The sequence below is a fragment of the Sinocyclocheilus grahami genome, unplaced genomic scaffold, assembly GCF_001515645.1.
Source record: "Sinocyclocheilus grahami isolate Dianchi unplaced genomic scaffold, SAMN03320097.WGS_v1.1 scaffold10.1, whole genome shotgun sequence".
In the NCBI taxonomy this organism is placed as follows: domain Eukaryota; kingdom Metazoa; phylum Chordata; class Actinopteri; order Cypriniformes; family Cyprinidae; genus Sinocyclocheilus; species Sinocyclocheilus grahami.
Genome location: NW_015505189.1, coordinates 3,901,933 through 3,916,941, shown reverse-complemented (window position 1 = coordinate 3,916,941; position 15,009 = coordinate 3,901,933). Strand labels below are relative to the sequence as shown.

General features: G+C 39.4%; 2 protein-coding genes across 3 annotated transcripts in view; both read right to left on the bottom strand.

Annotated features, from left to right (window-relative positions):
- The window catches only part of ndrg3b (ndrg family member 3b), a 91,509-nt gene extending 83,911 nt beyond the window's left edge, over nucleotides 1–7,598 (bottom strand). Inside the window, exon 1 of one of the 2 annotated variants that reach the window (XM_016283927.1) lies at nucleotides 7,473–7,598. The gene's annotated coding sequence lies outside the window, so the exon portion shown is untranslated. Of the gene's footprint in view, nucleotides 1–7,298; nucleotides 7,445–7,472 lie in introns of those variants that run through there. The other variant, XM_016283935.1, reaches the window with a different exon arrangement.
- Nucleotides 7,599–9,053: 1,455 nt separating this feature from the next.
- Nucleotides 9,054–15,009, bottom strand: part of LOC107594424 (PHD finger protein 20-like) — a 22,406-nt gene continuing 16,450 nt past the window's right edge. The window contains exons 14-18 of the mRNA XM_016284468.1: nucleotides 12,825–12,924; nucleotides 12,470–12,665; nucleotides 11,957–12,365; nucleotides 11,106–11,325; nucleotides 9,054–10,553 (exon numbers count right to left, since the gene is read on the bottom strand). Coding sequence (XP_016139954.1) covers nucleotides 10,408–10,553; nucleotides 11,106–11,325; nucleotides 11,957–12,365; nucleotides 12,470–12,665; nucleotides 12,825–12,924 — 1,071 coding nt within the window. The 3' untranslated portion in view covers nucleotides 9,054–10,407. The remainder of the gene's footprint in view (nucleotides 10,554–11,105; nucleotides 11,326–11,956; nucleotides 12,366–12,469; nucleotides 12,666–12,824; nucleotides 12,925–15,009) is intronic.

Genomic DNA, 15,009 nt, shown 5'->3' with positions numbered 1-15,009 from the left:
TTTTCATCACTTTTGTAGGCAAAGTAATGCCATATTTCACTTCTACTGCTTTCTTTCTTTATTTATTAATTTTGGATGTGTAGAGTGAGTTTCACCTGTTTTATCCATTGTCGTTTCTCCGTTGTCATGCTTGCCGGTTTCGCATCAGTTTGGGTAACACTGCCACATAGTGGTGTACTTTGGAACAGCAGCGAATGAAATACCGAATTGAGCAAAATGATGATATCGTACCGTTTGAAATATAATATATACCAGTATTTTTCCAGTACCGGTATACCGCACATCCCTACTGGGGGGAAAAATCTGAATATTTATCTTGTGACCATCTTTTGATTGTTTTAACAAAAGCAACAATAATTAATTAAATTTATATATAGGTCAGTGGCCCATGGCTTGGCATTGTTGGCAGAATTCGGCCCTCGGTGAAAACTAATTGAGGAACCCTGATTTAGGGCATGTATTACGATAGATGAACAGAAATAATGGAAGACAAAGCTTCTGAATTATTACTCGGGAGGACGAGTGCGAGACTACTGCATTAGTGGTGAGATCACAGACTGAGGATGGCCCATAACCCTGATTTACAGAGCTCAACTAAACATTACCGTAGAAAGATTATGGTTTTGCTAAAGCCACCAATCAGGTTTTATTGCTGACAAATTGACAATATCGACTACTCCCCACATTTCCATTATTAACTCTTAAACATTGATTGGTCTCGGCACAATTTGATGTTTGAGTCTACTCAACCCTCTACAGACACCTTGGCAATTGAATCGCCATTGGCTAAATTTTTGTGTTTACTCGCCATACTGAAATACTAATATATATATATATATATATATATATATATATATATATATATATATATCCAACTCAAGGCTGGCAGTCATGCATATGCTCTGGAACAGAGTAATATCGCGTCCATAATCGCAGGCTTTGCCTGAAGAAATCGCAACGTCTCAAATCGCGATTTCGATTCGATTCCGATTAATCGCACAGCCCTAGTAGAACCCATTATAATCAGTGACGCTGTGTACATTGGATGCGGCGCGACAAAACCCGACATTAAACTGATGCCTTGTTCTATTTATGAGGTACTGACACAAAGTTAAAATGATTTGCAACGGTCGCTTTGTCGCGTCCAGTGTAGTTGCTGTTGCGGTGCGACGCGACAACTGTAGCGTCCGGTATAGACACGGTGAGTGAAGCCCAGAGCAAGATATGCCTAGTCATATTTTCTGCATTTAGCTTTTAAATGACCAGCACCTGCCTGGGTCTGTGCCACTTCATCTATGGCTTTTCTCTTCGCTTTCACAAACCGATCCATCTCCCATTCCAAGTTACGTCCTTTGGCTGTTTACCGTTTTATTTATTTTCTTTTCTGCTGATGGCCCGTGCTCGACTTGAAGCAGCGCTGCTTAGCGCTGCACCCGATGGGTGTGTGATCAAAGTACTGTGAGAGCTATAAGAGAGCGCGGACGTCTCCTTATGCTTTCTCTCGCCGTACTTTGATGTCATACACAGATCGATCTTCAAGTAGAACACACCTCGTCACTCTCGCCTGTCACGTGACCGTGTGTAATCGCAGCCTCTGCGATTGAAAAATTGTGTTTTCTCATATCGCGATATTATCGCAAATGCAATTAATCGTTCAGCCCTAGTTTTAACCCATTCAAGATCTTCTCCGCATTGAGCTTCTATATTTCTCTAATATTTTGAATGAATAACACAGCAGCGGCGCATCTCGTGGGCTAACAAAACATTCAAATGCAACAACGTCACTCACATCATTATCACCCCATCTCGTGCGCCACTGATGACGCTCCCTGATGCACACCTAACATTCAAATGCAAATGTTTTTTAAATTCGACTAATATTCATTATTTATTCACAATCTCCTCATCACAGGCAGGCACAGCACTCATTTCAGCATTTGTTCGTGTTTGTGTGTGCTGTCTGCGTCACTCATAACACGTGCCTATATCGAATATTTTTTCTATCGATATCGAAGAAGGTGTACCGTCGATAAATCGATACCGTTTTATCGCCCAGGCCTAGTTAAGGCCATACTTAATCAATCGTGCATTCCAGTCATAATTTAATTTACTGTATAACATGAAACGTCATGGAATTTGTAAAATTTTGAATGAATAAATCAAAAGTAGGGCTGAACACCTCAATCAAATCGTGACAATGTCTTGTGAATATTAAACTGCAAAAAAGGCTATTTATATAAAAAGTTGTCACTTTATGACATGAACTTCATCAGCAGAGCTATTGTGAGTCACTTCATGAGCATTATACGGTTTAATTTGAGAAAAAATATTGCCATATCATGAACACACTTAAACTTAAAGGTCTTCAAGACAACCCATCAAAATAAGTGTTCAGTTTAATTTGAAGAAATTTTGAATATATATTTAAAATAATGTTGGTTACCAAACAGTTGATGGTAGCCATTGCCTTAATGTAATTTTTTTTTTTTTTTACAGTGTACTACAACTGTTTGGTTACCCACATTCTTCAAAATGCCTACTTTTGAGCTCAACAGAAAAAATAACCTCATACAGGTTTAGAAAATCTTAATGGTGAGTAAATGATGACAGAATTTTTGGGTGAACGGTCCCTTTAACTACCTTTTGTATGTGTTCATGAGAGAAGTGATGTCCGATTCATTTATCATTAATTTGAGAAATAAAGAAGACGTTTACAGTTTAGCAGCTAAACTTTAGCTGTGGGCATGATTCACTTGCATAAGTGTTAAACAAAATGTTTTATGTCATTATTTTAAGAACTGATTGGAGCACTCTATTATTGTTTTATGTAAAGGTGCATGCTAGGGTTGCCAGGTTGTCACAACAAAACCTGCCCAATTGCTACTCAAAGCTATCCAAATCGTGTTTCGAGGGTGGTCCCCCTTTAAAAATCACGTTCTGGGGTGTAAAATACACGCTTTCAGTCGGGGTTCCCCTGGTAAATTCGCATTCCAGCGCCTAAATATGACGTTATTGGGGTCGCTACAACCCGCAAAATCAACTCGCTAACTTGCTCAAGCACTCCTCTTTGTGCCAATCACAACAGGCTTGGCCAGCTGACCAATCAGAGCAGAGTAGGCTTATGGAAGGGAGGGATTTACAGACATTTTGCTCAGAACTGAATCGAATGAACCGTTTTGAAATCACGGACAAATTACTATGTATAAATGTATATTCTGGGAAAATTAGTGTTTTCTGACCTTAGATGCATTTAAACCTGTTGTAGGGGACTCCAACACAATATTAGGACACTTTAAAAAAAAACATATGACCTGCTCTTTAAAGATCCCCTTAAAGACATGTTACATTAGGAAATGATGTGTAATATCACACGTACTATTTCACTAAGCTGGCGAACGATCTCAGCTTCAGCGTGAGGAGCTCCCTGATCTCTGCTTCATTTCAGTTTGCACATTTTTTTCGTCGTGAATGTTGATCTGCCTTCAAAACACCTGGTAAAAGATTCACACGATAATGTGTGTCATCACTATGATACACCCTTTACGGCATTAGTCCTGGCTTTTTCACACAGGGCTTGTTCAGGGACTGATCCCGGCAATGTTACTAGGTCCCCATCCTGGGATCATTATCCCGACAATGTTACTAGGTCCCCATCCCGGGATCGTTCCTGGGATCAATCCCGGGACGTGTTTGCGTTCACACCGAAAAGGCACTCTGGCAATTTTCTAAGCTGTGTGAAAGGGGCTCTAGTCAGCCTTTCTAACTTCCCAGATCAAACAAACAGGGATTAGAGACACACACACTCACATCTGAAACAATATGCTGCTACAGACAGATCCTGATCCACAGGGTCTGTTGTGCCAGCTGGTTTTAGTTGTTGGCTCTGAGTATGTCTATAACAAAAGGATTATAAAGTCAGTTAAAAGACTAAAACAACTGAACAAGCAGCTCATTAGACAAAAAAGCGTATTAATACAATTAGGACTATGAAAGAAAAAGACTCCAGCAAGCTTCCATTTATAGCTGGATTGTGGTCTGACAACTGCTTTTCTTCCTGGAAAGTGATCAGATAGGTGCCGACAGATAAACAACAAGCCCGTGAGGAACCTCAGTTCCACCAGTCTACTTCTCCAGGAATCCAGTGGAGGCCATGAGCTCGTTCATCCCATGGGGGACGCCACCAGAAATGGAAGCAGGCGTGGATTGATGGAGGACTGTGGGGAGCACAGCCAATGGAAATTAAGGAACCAGAGAAAACACACAACAGCTGTCACCCAGGGAGGTTGTTGGCATAGCAATGGGAGGAGGGAGAGCCGAGTAAACCAATCAATAGAACAACAGTGAAAACAAGTGAGATCTGTCCAGCAATATGCTTGGGATTTACATATATCCCTTTCTGCTACCTACATTAAAACACACACACACACACACACACCAACAACATCAACATTGCAGGAAACAATCCAAACAGTGCGGGAGAATTTGGCTCCTCTAATAAACAAAACCCAAAGATTATCAGCAAAAAGACCAAAGGAAAAACACACTGGCCTACTTGTAGTTATCTTCCCATAAAAAGACAGTGTGCTTGATGTGTTGTGTTTTTTTTAGGCCAAAATTTATGTCATTTCTCAATACAAAGTACACAAAGTTCAGATTTGCGTCTTTGGTAGTTCGGACTTGGCAAGCTTGACTTGGGAGTCGGGAGTGTGAACTCCTGAGGACAGGAGGACGCAAGTCCGGTAATTCTGCAAATGGAACAGCTGTGTACTTGATAATGTCACTCTGACAGACCGTCATCTGGTACCAAGCCCAGGAAGGACAGGACTTCTCATTGGTCAAAATGCAGCTTCTGCCCTTCCCCCACCTAGAGAGTGATCCCTAGGTTTTGGCCTGAGACCACCATAAAAATTCCTTATATTCCATGTTAAACATGGAGGGCCTAACAAATAGCATATGTTACATATTACATTTATAGATTTCATACATATAGGTAGGGCTGAACGATTTTGGAAAATAATCTAATTGCGATTTTTTTTTTTACCAATATTGCGATTGCGATTTAATATGCAATTATTTTTGTAAAGCTCTTTATGTTCTGTATTATTCAACAAGGACAAGCTATAAATCATTGTATAGTATGACCACTATTAGATAGATTAAACATAAATGTTCTTTTATGTAGGCCAGTCCTATATGTTACAATGAAATTAGGTGATGCATGAATTGATATGAAAGATCATCAAGATGTTTTCTGGCAAAACGGAGATATCAGCTGTTTGGATTCTCATTCTGACGGCACCCATTCACTGCAGAGGATCCATTGGTGAGCAAGTGATGCAGGGGTCTACAGTGCGACCACTTCAGTCACATTTACGACTGAAAATTACTCTGAAAAAAAATATTTAGGTGCTCTGCTGCGACTGACCTAATCGAAGCTCATGAACCATTACATAAAATACAATCGGATATTAAATGCATATAGGATTACCAGTGAAAGTACAACATAAAATGTTAAATAGAGAATAGGATTTCAATAGAAAGTCAATTTTTGTTTTTCATTAACCCAACAGCCCAAGCACTGAAGTATGAAAAATTCATATATTGCAATGAGGACTAGGCCTGTCGCAATAATCAATATAGCGACTTATCGCGCAATATATGAACATGACCTCAATAAATTTCCATGATCCAAATATTCTTAAAAATGAAAAGTTTGTTGTCATTTGGAAGTGTGTAGGCCTTCTAGCATTATTATGCTGTTACATTATGATTATATATTCAGTGGCATAAAATGATCTTTAAAATGACAATAATATCGCTTATCGCAATTATTTCTGGGGCAATATATCGCACAGCAAAAAGTTGTTATCGTGACAGGCCTAATGAGGAGATGATCCTGGAGGACCTGCAGAGTTTAGCTCCAACTCTAATCAAACACACCTGAACCAGCTAACCAGTGTCTTCAGGTTTACACACTTGGGTTAGTACCGTGTATCGACGACGACATGTGGCTGATGCCTTTGACGATAGCAAGACGATTATCATCATCATCATCATTATTATTGGTATTATTATCAGGCTAGTATTATTTTCTAGATAATATTAGGGCTTATTTGTTCCATCATATTTTTTTCCCCGAGTTTTTACAGTGTTGCACGTTATAACCAATCTCAGTTTTAATAACTGAGGAACGCAAGCATTATAATTAGTAACTTACAATGTTTCTATTAAATTATGTTGTTAAATAGTCATATTAAAAATATTTTATGACATGACAACCATATGCTACTTGAGTAAAAAGAACAGATTACAGTAACATTAGGCTGCTTTTAGCCTCACCCTTGAGTTCACTCTCCGGCTATGAATCCAAGTAAGTAATTAAATAAATTAGCATGATAATATCGTGTATCTGCGATTTTAATTAAAAAAAATTTTTTTTTTTAAGTATAAAGACTGACTTTTTTTTGACTACAGTGCAATTAACTAAAGTAAATTAGGTAAATCTATCTTATCTTGCCATGAAGTCTCTGCACTTCAGTTATCATTCATTCAGTGAGTGTTGGACCTGTACAGTATCATACTCCAAGCACAAAACACTGAAAGATACACTGAAAAATAAAAGCTATAAAAACTGAAACACTGTAAGAGATACAGTAAATACATGCCTTATTGCTTACATATATAATATAACTGCTATCTATAGCTGTTAGCCATCAGTGGGTAAAATAATAATTTAGCTCGGTCAACATGGCCCAAGGAATTAATTTGGCCCACTTGTTGAAGAACAGCGTTGCACCAGAGCATCTGGACTCAAGTCACTTCTCTGATGGCTTTGCTGGTGCGGTGTTGTTTCTCTTACTTACAGTATTTTGGGAAACTGGGTTAGAAGCCCTTTTATGAACACATGCCCACTGATCAGCCCTGTTGCTTCTAAGGCAATACAGCCTCATCCATATAAACCTGATCCGAGGACCGAAGCTGGATCTTTCAGGGACACATTTCAGACAGAATCGAGATTTAACAACAAATAAACATCGCACGGTCTGAATTTAAAGTCCAAACGGGGCTGATCCTGAATCGTGGCAGTTAAACTCAGCTCTTCAGAGTGCTAAACAGCGGTTAACAGGTTCAAACAATCAAAACAAAGCGCTCAAAGCTTAAAACAACATGTACCCAATTTAATCGAATAGTTTGATTTTACAGCCGTTACGACAGGACTAGCCGGTGACGGTTAACGGTCTTCTACACATCCAGGCTTCAAGCGGTTAAGAGGAAAGAGATGATAATGATACCGTTACCTTCCTCCGTGTCTTTTCTCGACGAAACAGCTGTTTTTAAGTGTTATTATGTCTGGGTCGTCGGTTGTGTCGCGTTAGCCTGCCGTTAGCTCGCGCTAGAACTGATGAACTCGGCGACTTTATGAAACACATTCAAACACCAGAACTCAAGAATGAAGAGATATCGCCGCTCACCGTTCAAGAGGATCAAAATGTGCCGGATAAGAGCTGGAGACAGCCGGAGGACCTGTCGCTGGAGGGAGTGAGCGTGTGGCGGTCTGGCGGAGCTCTGGCAGCGGTGGGGCGTCCTCGCGCTGCGGAGGAGGAGCTCACGAGAGCTGGCAGCAGGGTTGCCAGGTTTGTATTACAATTTGACCAATTGCTACTCAAAACTAGCCCAAAGCTAGCCCAATCGTGTTCCGGGGGGGGGGGGGGTAACATACACGTTTTTGGCGGGGTTCAACTGGTAAAATTCGCATTCCAGGGACTAAATATCAAGTTATTGTGGTCGCTTCAACCCGCGGACATGAGAAACAACCCGTGGCAACAGTGTTAAAGTAACGCGATTACGCGGGAAAACCGCGGACCTGGCAACACTGGCTGACAGACACAGGCGAGTCAAACACGCGCAGCCTCTGGACAAGTGACGCTAGCACTTATCAGAAACAAAGTAGACTACAAATATAACAACATTTTTAGCAATGGTGTTGCTAAAACAATAAAATATAAAAAAAATGTCTTAACCCTAAAATGCAATATTTCCTCTATACACCAGTAGTTATCAAACGTGGGACAAAGGGCCTTAATAAAAAAAATAAAAGAGAGATTTTATATATATATATATATATATTATATATATAGTACTGTGCAAAAGTTTTTGGCCATTAGTATTTTCACCAAAAAAAAAAAAATTTGGTTTTATGCCAGTTATTTCTATCTTTTGCTGTAGTGTGTCTGTAGGAAATATCAGTTTACATGTTTTCCAAACATTTCTTTTGGCATTAATTGTAATAATGCAGTGAGATGTGTTTGCACAAGGAGTCTGAGAGCAGCCAGCGCTCCACACAGAGATCTGGTCTCACCATCATCCAGTCTGTCTGAGATTACATGAAGAAACTGACTAAATCCAGAAGAACTGTGGCAACGTCACAGACACACTACAGCAAAATAAATAAAAATAACTTAAAATGATTTTTTTTGTTGGTGAAAATACTAGTGGCCCAAGACTTTTGCACACTAGTGTATATATATATATATATATATACACTGTGTGTGTGTGTGTATATATATATATATAATTGACAGATTAAAATGCAAATTCTGCAACATTTTAAATTAATTTAAAAATATGCAAGAATATGAACATGTTTTACATTGGCTAGATATAATTACATTTAACCATGCAAGAAGCAAAAACATTTCATTTGTTGCAATTATAGTCTTAGATTTATATGGTTTAAAATAATTAACGTTCACTTTAACATTTAATTCCAACTCCGTTAGTCCACTACCTTGCAATAAAACAATATTTAAGAAACATTACTACAATCTTCTAGGAATTTAAAGCAGAGTGAAAACAACTGGGGAGTTTAAATGTCTGCATTTATTTCCTTGCATTTGGATTGTGTATATTTTTCAAAACTCATTATAGATTCCCAGGGGATCCCAACATAAGATGCAAACAATGGAAAAAAAAAGCAGATTGCAATACTTGTAAATCATAACTAGATTTTCAATGACTGGAAAGCAACAGGGCACATGTAAAAAAATATATAATACACAATACTGAGAAACAATCAATGGGCTGTCAGTCACTCACTAGCTGTACAGAGCAAGCTGAGAACAAAACACAAACCCTCCAAACACCTTTCAGCAGGATTTTATAAATACACAGACTTATAACAAATGTAGTTTGCGTATTTGAGGGTGAATGACACTCAGATTGGCCTGAAATAATATATCAGGCACAGTTTACTTGTTTAACAGTAATAGTCTAGGGGAAAACAAACAAACACAAAGCTAACACCACAGGGTGAGAACACTAAAAAGATCCCAGCTTTTCCTCTCGTTCTCTTTCTGACCATACAATACCCAGACCCGCACTGTATAAAAGAAAACCAACAGACAGATGTAAAAAGGCGGCAGAATCAATAACTTAAATTCACAATTACAATAACTTAAAGGCATCTAACGTCTTAATCAAAAACAATCTTGTAGACTTGAAAGCAACAGAAAAATTAATAGAACACAGCATCAGGTGGGGGGGAAGAAATATGCATACAAAAATTCAGTATGCAAGAGAATATTCTGTGCTTGTTTAATGTTGTTTAACCAGTGGAAACAAAGTTCACTGATTTGAAATGCAAGCAACATCAGCGGTGTCAAAAATGAGAGGGTTATCGGCAGAAAGCCTACAACTACAGTATTCACAACAGATCAAGTTCACAGAAAGTCTTTACTGTAAATGCAACAGTTTAGATCAGAAATAAAAAAGAACGTGAATTTAAGCAATTGGTTGGGTTATTTACAAGATTACATGCCTTTTTAGTACAAATATAGAAGTAAAATGCACATACTTTCAGATTAAAATATATTTTCATATTGTTATACTCGTATTTAACATTTTTTTCTTTAACCACAGCAAAACGCCATTTGGGTCCTTAAGATCTCCACCCAGAGCAAAGACGTGCCAAGAGAGTCCAAAATGATCACTTATGAATTAACATAAAATAATTATTTAGCACGAGAAGAATACAGAGAAAATTACATAATAAAACAATAACAAAATACCTCCTAAGTCTATTATAGGCACAGCTAAGTGCTACTGTGAAGCATTATATATTCCACAAAAAAAAACTATATAAAAACTTTTGTTTGCATCAGGTATTGTTAGCCTCAATTTTCATCAGTCTTTTCTAACCGGTGACTACTTTTAAACTGCTGACCACACCCATCACTCCAACATGCATGTGCCACAGAAACTGTCACATCAACGTTAGCTTGAATCATTTAAGGGTTTCCTCTCACAAAACAGGCACACGTAAGCATTTCTGCAGTTTCTAATCCCGACTTTAAGGGACTCTGTGTGCATTCAATTGAGTGTGAGCCATTTGTATGTTCCCTGGCGCCCTCAAGAGGATGAGGAGCAGAGTGCGATTTGCTGGACTGTTCCCAGGTCAGTCAGGAGCTGTCTGATGCGATGTTTCAGCTGAGGGAGGCGCGCCAGTGGATCTGGAGGTTCCAGCTCACCTGTGTAGTCTAGCCAACTCTCCAGCACTGCATTATGATATCGACATGTTAATACGAGCAAAGAAATTAAGTACATCCATCTGAAATTGTTTACTGTTTAAAGGTGCTGTATGTACGTTTTTGACTCTACTAAAGCATAAAAATACCATAATATGTTTGCAGAGATTTAAGAAACATGCTAAGGTAACATATTTGTTTATCTGAAAAACAATGCTACAGTCAGTTATTCTCCTTTGAAAATGTGCGTTCCGGGCCGGAATGTCGGTCTTTGTTTTGATTTGTGAAATCCGCCCACTGCCAGTTTACCCAATTGTATTTCGGCACCCCGGGTTGACAGTTGGCGGGAAACACGGCGTATTTTATTTCAGTCATAGAAGCTGGCAAACGAAAGTGTTGGTGTCGTCAATCTGGCAACCTGCGTGTGCATCAAGTCTGAGGAGGAGGGACCGGGTGAAAAGAACCCTCTCCAATATTTTGAATTTGGACTGCAATACCTAGTTCAATCACTCGGTGTCAATCCTACATACAGCACATTTAAATATTTTTAAACCATTTTTAATCTTATTGTAAAAGTCTCACCGTCTAGTTCTCGCTCAATAAGGTCCATTCTGTGCGTCACCTCGTCCTGCACTGCTTCAATGTGCTCCAGCAGGTTCAGCTGCCACTGCTGGTGCAGCACAAGGTCAGGGTCAGGCTTTGGGTCAAGGGTTACAGGGTCAGGCTCCTCTTCCTTGATTTCTACCACACAACTGTTTTCCTGCTCTGCGGAAACCAGTTGTTTCATACGGCACTCCAGCTCCTGTCAACAGAAACCAATGAGTCACATGTTTGGTGTGTAATGATGTTCTCACATTATTGGTGACGCTGCAACAGCACTGTGACAAATTTTTAACAGACTTTGAGCTAATTTGTCGAGAGATATCAAACAGATTTGAAACCAGATCTCAAACTGGTATGAAAACAGATTTCGAACCATTTTAAAATCACATTGAACTGTTTTGACGACAAACAGTTGGTTTGAAAACAGATAAATCAAATATTTAGAAAACAGACTTGACTTAAAAAACTGGTTTAACAAAAGACAAACTGACTTACAGATCTCAAACTGGTTTGAAAATAGATTATCAACCTGTATGAAAACAGATGTTTTGAAAACAAAACTAGTTTGACAAATACAGATTTGACAACAGTTCTCAAATGGTTTTGAAAATTCTCAAACTGGTTTGAAAATAGAGTATCAGCTGGTCTGAAAACAGATTTCAAACTGGTTTGAAAACAGATTGTGGAAATGTTCGTCAGGATCAGTTGGGCTTGTATTTGACACACCTAGTCGGTGATTGTGTACAGTGTGCACTAACAAAACAAAAAAAAACATAACTGAGTCCTTGAATTTTAGGCCAAGTGCACAATAAAAGTTGCTTGTAACTTACCTTACTAAAGGAGCGGTCGGCCAGTTGAAGCTTGTGCTGGTCGTGGTCCAGCGGTGTGCCGTACCTCTGCTCGGCCATCTCTAGTAGGTTCTCTGTGCTCCTAAGACTATCCTCTAGCTCAGAACCACACCGCGTCTCCACCACAAGTCTTCTCTCCACCGCTGGGTAGTACGTACGGGGCTTCTGGTAGCAGTGCTCGCTGCTAATGTACGAGTCCTGGAAAGAGCAATGCGTCTCCACAGGTGATGGGACTTCACTTTTCAATGTCTCAAACTCATTCGCTCCCATTTCAGGGGGTGAGGAGGGGAAGGGAGTAGCTATGCCCGAGTCACCTGCCATCTTCCTCCGTGGGCTGTCTGCAGGTTTCCAGGGCTGCCGCCAGAACTTCAGGTCTGGATGGGCTTGTGTCCTAAAAAGAGGGCAGCTTTGCTTCTTACCTCAATCTTTCACAATTTACTTTATTAGTCAAATAGTTGGGTGCATCAAGTACATTACAGCAGAGGAATTACTTACTGTAGGATGCTCATTTTGAGCTGAAGGCCGTTCAGGACTTCAAACACACGGTGGACATCCCCCAGGAGCTGATGGGCAGCTACCACTTTCTTACTGTTCTGGTGGGAGTAGTTCTCCTCCAGGAAAGACAAGCCATCCATGTGACCGCTGCTCAGCCAGTCTTTATCATACCAGTACCTTTGACTCTGCCTCTGGGCTGTATACAGAAACACGCATATTTAACAATTAACACAAAGCCTAACAACAAAATGTAATGAAGTGGTTGTCATATTTTGATCCTTGTTCTGTTTTGCCAACACACAAAGTCCAAACAAACGAACATCTGAGATGATTTGGGGAAGTTCCAGTCTCTCACCTGGTGGGTCTCTGCAGATGTAGCAGCTGTAGCTGTCTGGCACACTGTCCTCATACAGTCCCATACACGTCCCATGCTGCCAGCACAAACACTCATCACACTGCAGAGAGCACAGGACACATCCTTCAGTCTCCCAGACAATTACTGAACATGCATATGAATCTTTAAAATCCTAATGTATCACCTCATTAAATAATTCATTATTCACAAAATAATTCAAGTAATTGTGCCAGTGCTTAATTGATTTAAATTCTGTGCTCAGATTTTTCTTCATACTATAACGACTTCCAGGAAACACAAAACTGACGCCATCGGATGAGAAAAAAAATGAACTGCATTAAGTTGGATGATTGTCTTCTGTAGAGCTCAGCATTTACAGCTGATTCCATATTGTATCAACACTGATACTGAACTGAACTAACATTGATCTGACTTGAGCTGCTGTTCGTTAACAACATTGCTGCCTTTAGTAGAACTGCTTATAGCTGAACTGAACTTGTTTTATAATGATTGATCAGAACTGAATTAACACTGAACAGACCTGAGCAATGATGCTACTGTCTTTCAGAGCTGCTTTACAGCAGAATCTCAATTGTCTCCATAGTTGAGTTTCCATAATTGATTCAATTATTTTCCTGTTTTTATATAAACGTACATTCAGTCGGTATAGAAAAAAATCACCCCCTTTAAAATAATCACATGTTGTTGCTTTGCAGCCTGAAATGAAGACGGACACAGTTTTATCCAGCTGTATTTATTCAGTGCAACTTATAACATCCTAGTGAAAGATATAACACCAACATGACAGGAAAAAATAAAAACAGAATCACTGAGTTGGAAAAAGGATCACCCCCTTGTGTCAGTATTTTGTTGAGCCACCTTTTGCTTTAATTACAGTCTTTAGTCTGTTGGGATTTGTCTCTACTAACTTTGCACATCTAGACTTTGCTTTGCAATATTTGCCCGCTCTTCTTTACAGAACTGCTCAAGTTCAGTTTTAAATGTGATGGTGAGCTTTTGTGGACTGTAGTCTTCAAGTCATTCCACAGATTTTCATTGGGGTTTAAGTCTGGGCTCTGACTAGGCCATGCAAGGACATTCACCTTTTTCTCCTTCAAACACTGTGTGCTCAGGTTTGCTCTGTGCTTTGGGTCATTTTCATGTTGGAAGGTAAACCTTCTTCCCATTGACAACTTTCTGGCAGAGGGCAGCAGATTTTCCTCAAGAATTTGACTGTATTTTTCCCATTCATTTTTCCTTCTATCCTGACAAGTGCTCCAGTCCCTGCTGCAGAGAAACACCCCATAACAGGATATCACCACCTCCATGCTTTACTGGAGGAATGCTGTTATTTGGATATTATTTATTATCCATATAATATTTGGATCATCTGCCTCAGAATCTTGAAGGTGAGTTTTGGCAAAGCACAGTTGCGCATGTGGCCTTTCTTATGGGGTGGCTTTTTTCTTGCAACCCTCCCGAACAAGCCACATTTGTGGAGAATTTGTGATATTGTTGTCACATGCACACAAGGACCACTCTTTGTCAGAAATTCCTGCAGCTGCTTCAGAGTAGCTGTTGGCCTCTTAGTCACCTCTCTGACCTGTTTCCTCTGGCTCTTTCATCCAGTTTGGAGCGACGTCCTGATCCAGGGAAGGTCAGCGTTGTATCAAATACATTCCACTTCTCAATAATAGACTTCATTGTGCTTCTAGACATTGATAAAACCTTTGCATTTTTTTTGTTATCCATCTCCTGACTTGTGCTTGTCCACAACTTTATCCCGGAGATCTTTTGACAGTGCCTTGCCATCCATAGTTGATTGTTTGCTTCAGTTCCACTACCAAGGACTGAAATTGAAAGTCAAATGGCTTTGTGTGCCATTGAGAAGGTTTACAAGTCATTTTTAGGAGGGTGGTGATCCTTTTTCCAACTCAGTGATTCTGTTTTTATTTTTTTTCTGACATGTTTGTGTTTTATCTTTCACTTGGATGTTATAAGTTGCACTGAGTAAATACAGCTGGATAAAACAAAAACTGTCCGTCTTCATTTCAGGCTGCAAAGCAAGAAAATCTGATCATTTTAAAGGGGGTTGATTCTCTTCTAAACCCACTGTGTGTGTATATATATATATATATATATATATATATATATATATATATATACAGTGGGCAGGGAAAGTATT